This window comes from Sceloporus undulatus, chromosome 1 (assembly GCF_019175285.1).
Source record: "Sceloporus undulatus isolate JIND9_A2432 ecotype Alabama chromosome 1, SceUnd_v1.1, whole genome shotgun sequence".
In the NCBI taxonomy this organism is placed as follows: Eukaryota; Metazoa; Chordata; class Lepidosauria; order Squamata; family Phrynosomatidae; genus Sceloporus; species Sceloporus undulatus.
The window spans coordinates 146437738-146445656 of NC_056522.1; the positions used below are offsets into that span (position 1 = coordinate 146437738).

The window sequence follows — 7919 nt, forward strand, 5'->3', positions numbered from 1 at the left end:
AATAATAATAATAATAATAATAATAATAATAATAATAATAATAATAATAATAGGATTTATTTATATACCGCCCAATCATTGGGAATCCGGGCGGTTTACAACAGAGGGGATAATAGATAATACCCTGGATTATTTTCCTCTCAGTGAGTCAATCAGGATAGTGTCTTTCAGAACCTAAAAGGGCCTGATTTTATTAAACATACTGCTGTTTCTAGTGTTATTTATCCCATGTATAGACAAATACAAATTGCATTTTGCACAGTGGTATAATGGTTGTGCTGCACTGACCTCGTGGGCTTTCACGTCAGTGTTACATCTCCTTAATGACAGAAGGTGCTAGTATGAAAATGTTGTAGATAGAAATAAGGACACATCTACATGGAACTGGGTTTTTAATAGTCCCCATCTAGGTAAACAGTTTTTAAATCAGTCCCTAGAATGTTGATGGTTTGAATAAAGGTTCAGAACACACTGCAGAAATAAACCAGTTTGAGACTGCTTTAACTGCCCTGGCTCAGTGCCAGGGAATCCTGGGAATTGTAGTTTATTGTGGCAGGAGAACTCTCTGACAAAGAAGGCTAAATGTCTCACAAAACTACAATTCCCAGAATTCTCTAGCATTGAGCAAGGATGATTAAAACAATCTCAGACTGGATTATTTCTGCAACCATGGCCTCTTTGAAAATTTTGGCTGGAATCAGAGCATTTGAACAGTTTAATGACTGGCGACTATGATTCCAATAAACATTGAAGCTGATAGATATGTTTTTTCAGGCTGCTATCAAACTACGCTGAAGAGTGGAACAAAGACAACAAAGAAGGTATCAAATGTTTTTAAAAATATAATTTAAATTTACTGTTTTTAGCATGCTAGTCTTTATGTGATTCAGTTGTGATGGTCTGAATGGTACTTATGTGAATTGAAAAGAAAAAGATGATCTCAAATCAAACAGAAAGAGAACATGGCATGAAATGGAGTATATGATGTTTGCATGTAATTTCTAAGCTCTGTCTGAATCATAATAATCTCTTATATATTAGTTTTAAATACCTAAATTTAAACAGTTGAAAGGGTACAGCAAAAGCAGACAAACTGAAGCCTCAGATTTTAGAAACAAGAAAGTTTTGAGCAGGTGCCTGCAAATGTAACGTAGCCCACCCCTTCATTACAGTAGAGATCAAGGGCTGGTTTTACAATTGTACATTTCCTCATCTCAGTCTGTCTGTCTTGTGATGCAAAGTCCCCTCCTTTTTGACACTGGCTTTGCTCATGCTAATGCTAAACAGTTTGTTTTTGTTAATATAGAAATGTCTTTCAAGTTTTGGTCAGCAATAACTCCCTCCCAAGAGATGCCACAGAGTTAACAAACCCTTCTTGTTATAAGATGCAAAGCAGAAGAAATTATTTTGGTGCATAGAATAATGTAGGCCAAAAGTGACCATGGTATAGTGGTTTGAGTGTCCAACTACAACTCTGGAGACCAGGGTTCAATTCCCAGCTCAACCATGAAACCCACAGGATGACCTTGAGCAAGTCAGCCTCAGGGGAAGGCAATGGCAAGCCACCTCTAAACAAATCTTGCCAAGAAAAACCCATGATAGTATCACCTTATGGGTACCTGAAGGCATACAACACACACACATACAATATAGAGCAGATCTACCGAGATCCTTTCTTCAGAGAACATCCAATATGAATTGGGACTCATGGATTTCCTCTTTGTTGCTATTGTTAACCACCTCTGGACATTTCCAAGACTCCCTGTCCTCAACTGCTCCGCTTAGTTCCTGCAAATTCATACTGTGACCTCTTTAATAAAGTCCATCTGCGTATCATGCGGCCTTACTCTCTTTCTACTTCAATCCACCTTTCTTAGCATTATTGTTTTTTCCAGTGAATCATGGCTTCTCATGATGTGACCATCTTGGCTTCCAGGGAGATTTCTGGCTTGATCTGTTCCAGGACCCATTTATTTCTGTTTTTGGTTGTCCGTAGTATCCTTAGTACTTTTCTCCAGCACCACATCTCAAACAGGTTGAATCTCCCTTATCCAAAATGCTTGGGACCAAAAGTATTTTGGATTTTAATTTCCCCCCCCCCAGATTTTGGAATATTTGCTTATCATAAGGAGATATCTTAGAGATGTGACCCAAATCTAAACATGACATTTATTTGTGTTTTGTATACATATTATACACATAGCCTGAAGATAATTTTATACATCATATTTTTAATAATTTTGTTAATGAAACAAAGTTTGTGTACACTGAACAATCAGAAGGCAAAGTTGTCACTGTTTCAGCCATCCATGCGGACAATTTTGGATTTTGGATTATTTCGGATTTCAGAATTCCAGATAAGGGCTACTCAACCTGCAGTTCTTCTAAAGGGAGTTGGTTCAGTGTATATTGTTTAGGCTTTAGTCATCAGGCTGATCTCTCATTTTTAGCCTGCTCTACCTTGCACAGTTCTAATGAAGCTAAAATGCTGCTTTTCCTTTTCTTGGGAAAAGGGATGGGTAAAAATTAGCAGACAACAAACTGCCTTTTCTTACAGGCTGTCCAGTTTTTGATATTGGAAAATGGTACACAGTTGTCAAGAATTCTCTGGATGCAGAGCAGAAAAAACATAATGAAGCAAGGATCAGGTATATATTTATACTGAAATAATCTTTTAGGTCTATTTTGATTGGTTTTCCATTTGCTACTATTAAAAATAAGCCAAAATACTTTGTTAGGAATTAATATTTGGGGTTGTATTTTATTGTTGAAGTTCTGAGCTTTAATCTTTGCTGGTTTCGGAGGTGAAGCAACAGTGTGATCCTTGAGGTATAACTAACTGTGATGGAGGAGATCTGGGCAGCATGTTCTCTATTTACATTTTTCTGTACAGTAGATATGGAGCAGCTTCTGTGTTCCACATCAGAGAGAGCAGAAGAGAGGTTAACTTTCTTCTCCCATGCTGCAATTTTCTTTATTCAGGCATTCAGCCTCCACACAGAGGCAATATCTAAATGTCTAATATCTAAATGTTTGTAAGCTGCTCTGATAGCCTTTTGGTTGAAGAGTGGGGTATAAATGAATAAATAATATAATATAAGTGAACTATAAATATATTTTAAAGTAATAGGTTGCTTTGGAACATGGAACTGGGCTGGTAGAAATAATTTCCACTACCTCTCCTCCTCTTAGAAGCTCCACCAGTATGTCACAAATGCCTTAATTCAGGAGATCATTTTGGATAGGATATCCTACATTGCAAAAGGCTGGAAATCAAATGAAGGCCTGTTTTTTGAGTCGAGCCTCACTCCATTCAGCAAGGTGTATCCGTAGTGATTTTGTGAACCTTGGTAGGACGGGGTTAGCCAATCATAAATGCATAAATGAAATGTATTAAACCTCAGGCAGCATCTCTCAATACAATAAATCAATATTAATTTTTAAAACCAAACTTTTAATTGCATCAGCTGTTGCACCTAACCACCTGATCTCCTTTGAATAATCCCAGAATGATCCCTACTCTTGATGAAAACAGAACAGCAAACAGGTGGCAAGTCGTGATTTTATTGAATAACTGTAATTTGTATTGTATTTAGTTGATGTAATCCCGCCTCCATCCGAACGGAGAGGCAGGAAATATAAATAAAATTTATTGTTGTTGTTGTTGTTATTATTATTATTATTATTAAAAGCAGATTGGAATAAAACAGTAGATTAAGGCTTTGTTGGCTTGTTCAGCCAGTGTAGCATAAGGGATTGAGTGCAGGCTATGGCTTTGGGAAATTAGAGTTCAGATTGCCACTCAGCCATGAAAACCCAATGGTGGATTATCTTTGGCAAGTTACACTTTCAGCCTCTGAGGAAGGAAATGGAAAACTTCCTTCGAAGAAATCTTAGGGAAGAAAAACCTATAGGATTGCCATAGGTCAGAGTCTTCTTGAAGGCACATAAGAACACACACACACACACACATTGACCTGTTAGAGTATATGTAAATGTCCCCCAGTCATATGTAACCATGAGTTGAGTTTTTACATGTCACACATTTGCAGGAAGTAGCCTGAAATCAAAGAGGTAGTAATGTCAGGCTGTTATGTAAAACATCTAGGTCAGGGATGGGCATGCTCAAGAGACAGAAGGCTACATCTGTTGATTCAGAGCACCTCTGGGGGACCACAGACACACTATTGTGGCTACCATTTTGGCCACCAGAAGTGACGCTGCATCATTCCCTGACAGTGTTTCAAAGTGTTCAGTAATATTGGAGTGGGGGGTGTCTTGCAGGTTTAAAATGGTTTTTGGCTGAGAAACTTTTTTTCCAGCTGAAGGGGCGGGATGTTGGGAACCCAAAGGATCATTGGGGCCCCAAGGACTTCCCTAGATCCTTCAAGGACCACATACTGTTTCTTCATTCTCTCTCCCTATCTGCAGCACACTAACAGCTCAATTTTTTCACCTGTAGGCGTTTATGGAGTGGTGAGAAACCAGTATTATATTCAGCAACAAAAAAGTATATCATTCAGAAAAGACGACGTAAGTGTAAATTCCGTTTCTCTCCCTTTATAAAAACATTGAACATGACAGTTTTTCTTGGACAATTTGAAGCCCAAATTGCTTGTTTTTTTGATACAACAGAGCTTTAGAACTCAATTATCCAGGATATCTGAGGCACAACACATTTGTTTGGGGAGAAAGGGAGTCATTTGTTACAAGGAAGTCGGGACAGAGCTGACCTACCCTACCTAGTCATCAGCCCTAATCTATACATTGGCCAGAGTATGTAATATTGAGGGTTGTAATACTCAATATGTAATACTGAGGATCCTCAAGTTCTTCCTAGCTGTTCTTCCTATACTGCAAATAATTTGTAGCACCTTGGGAAAGAGGAAGGCCTTGCTGTACTCTTGCAATTTTAAAACTACTGGTGTTAGAGTACTACTGTCTGAAAAGTAGCTTGTAGTCCTTTCTCTTCTGCATGTCAGCTCTTCTTTTAGTGTGATTGGGGAATGTATTTGAGCTTTTAAAAGGTACATCACAATTATCCTGGCACCCAAATTCTGTGGAATGATGATTCCATTATTATTCTTTTTTAGGAAGGTGGTGTCAATGCTTTGCCATCACCACTACTCCTAAAACGGGGTGGGAACCATGGGTCCCTTCAGATATTTTTGGACTGCAACTCCCAACAGCTGTAGCCAATGGTGAGAAATGTAGGAGTTGTAGTCCAACCACCTCTGATGGACCACGTGATTGCCACCCTAGTCCTAAACTTGTAGGAAATAAAGTTAATGCATAATATTAGTGTGAAGCTTGCTTCTTAAACGTTATAGGTTTTATTTATGTGATGCGATACTTACTCGTGTGCCTTACTGCTGTGGTCTTCTGCTTTGTTCAGAAACGTTAGTCAATCTTCAGAAGCAATTTCGTACACTGTCTGGCTCCAGGGAGCCTCCTGAGAAGCAAAAGCCTTCAGCTTTCCAGTTCAGCTGGACTCAAGAAAGCAGCAAAGAGGATTGTTTTTATGAACACAGTCTTGCTGGAATTTTGATGCAAAAAGATGACATATTTACAACCCTGAATAGACACTATTGGTTGGGCACTACTAAGCTGTGCACAATGTAAGTATTTAACACTTTTGCTGCCAATTTGTGCTAGATGTATGTGTTTTTACAATATATGTATATATTTCTCAAAGCACACGTAAGTGGGTATGAAAAGACTTGTAGAACATATATAGGTTGAGTCTGTTGCTAAAACTATCATGCAAAAATATTATTAGCTTTGCTTTTAATTTTACTGCATTAATCCTGTGAAGGTAACTGAATGGGGTTTTTTTCTTATCTGCCCAATTTTTATAATTTAGTTGTACCATGCACAAGAATGATGAAATGCAATCCCCTGAGCTATAGAGAAATGCCTATTTCACTAAATCTGGGGGCTATACAGACTGCCCCTTTCCTGGCCTGATCGGGGCCGCAGCAACCTCATGCCGCGGCCCTGATCTGGCCTCTGGACAGTGCAAAAAGCAGCCGCAAAAAGGAGCTCAGGGAACTACAAATATTGAAGGTTTGCAGTAGCAAAGTAGAACTGCATCATTGGGCATGATTTGTCATATGGAACTGATGGGGGGGTTAGTCTCAAGTCACATGCTCACAGCCTCAGGGGAAGGCAATGATAAACCCCCTCTGAACAAATCTTGCCAAGAAAATCCCATGGCTTAGGATCGCCATAAGTCAGAAACAACAACAGCAACATTTCAGGAAACCACCACCCCATCCATTCTTCCATTCCATACATAATGTTCTTTGAGTTGGACTAAGGGCTTTCCCTGTCCATGAATTCATTTTGTGACTGGGACCAAATTTTTTGTGAGTGAGTTAAACCAATAAAACAAGAATTATATGGCTAACAGAATTAGTCTGAGAACAAGTGTAATTATAAATGTTATCTAAAAGATTAGTTAAAGTGGCACAAGAACTTCAGTTAGCATTGATGCATAGGCTCCCTTTTGCATGCTTTCATTTAGTGTAGATTTATGATATCATTTTCTCTTTCTTTTTATAGGGATTGTCATCATTTGGCACACTACAAAGAATCAAATTTTCCCTATACCTACCAGTTTGTGTTAAATCTGTTCTCCTTCCTCCTGAGGGTGCAGCCTTCTCTCATCCATGAGGAAGTATGTGTATTAGAGCATAAACTCTTTCATAAAATTCTTGTAAGAAATCCACAGTTTTCAAAAGCTTCCGAAAGTGAAACCGTCTTGAGAGAATAAAGACCTATAATAACTGAAATAATCTATGCAACTGATTTTACTGCATTAATCCTGTGAAGGTATCTTTACCAGAAATCCTGAAATTAGCAGTTTAAGATGAAACCATTCCCTGTACAATTAGTTTACATGTGTGCCAGGTTCAGGTGTCTTATTCTAACCCAACAAACCGATATTGTTGGAGCAAAGAGAAATAGTAAATCAAAACACTCTCTCTACCACCCCCAACTTTCCCTCTCTTCTGCTTCTGGCTTCCTAGAGTACTACTTGATTTGTTAAATGACAATTTTCTGTACCATTTTCACTGTCATACTAGTGTTTGAATGATCCCTCAGAATGGGAAACCAGATTTGTTGGACTGATAATATGAAGACCGAAGTAGGTTTGGTAGTCCATACACAAAGAGAAAGTGAAGAAGTGAAAACGTCTTATCTAATTGGATTACCAAAGTCTGTTTTCTCCTATTCAGTTCCAGTTCGGTTGTAAAATTTTCTTTTATTTGTATATGTTTTCTACTTTTTTCATTAAAAATATAGTTCTATTTACCTCTGTGAAAATATGTCCTAATATATTGAATTGTCACCCTTTTGTAATACAATACATGGCTTTTTTTAACATCAAGATTGGCACATTTGATGACCAGGTGCTTTCTAATGGTGTGGTCTTAATTTTGTGGCAGCATACTATTTTGTGTCTGAATCATGAACCAGAGAGGTATCTGTTTCAGATGGCAAGGTATCTGTTGTTTAATATTTTAAACAAAGGTTGAAAATGGGTGGAGGAACCACTTGGATTTTTCACCACAGATGCCAAAATGTCTTGAAATGTCCTAAAATGCCCGATTTTAGACACACAGGTTACATGAACTCTTCAGAGCATTCCTGTTGTGGAATGCTTTAGTTCTTTAGAATTCTATAACAACATTGATATAATGCTATTTAATCAATCACATTCTTGTATAACTTTTCAGTTCTGTCACAGTGAGTATCCCCAATTTTTAAACCCATTTTAGAGAAGTAGATCAGGTTTAAGGCCTGGTAAGTGTCACCATACCGTTGAACCATAAGGATATATTTACCTCCCTTCTGCTTCAGCAGTGTTTTGGCCTTAGTATTTTTAAAGAAGTGAAGTTCAAATGCTTATGCTT

At 38.0% G+C, this 7919-nt stretch overlaps 1 protein-coding gene across 1 annotated transcript in view; it reads left to right on the forward strand.

The window, feature by feature from the left end:
- The window catches only part of TAF1B (TATA-box binding protein associated factor, RNA polymerase I subunit B), a 57850-nt gene extending 50478 nt beyond the window's left edge, over nucleotides 1–7372 (forward strand). Inside the window, 6 exon segments of the mRNA XM_042461948.1 lie at nucleotides 775–821; nucleotides 2558–2648; nucleotides 4463–4533; nucleotides 5396–5618; nucleotides 6565–6716; nucleotides 6719–7372. Of these exon segments, the coding sequence (XP_042317882.1) occupies nucleotides 775–821; nucleotides 2558–2648; nucleotides 4463–4533; nucleotides 5396–5618; nucleotides 6565–6716; nucleotides 6719–6756 (622 nt within the window). The 3' untranslated portion in view covers nucleotides 6757–7372.
- Nucleotides 7373–7919: the final 547 nt, after the last annotated feature.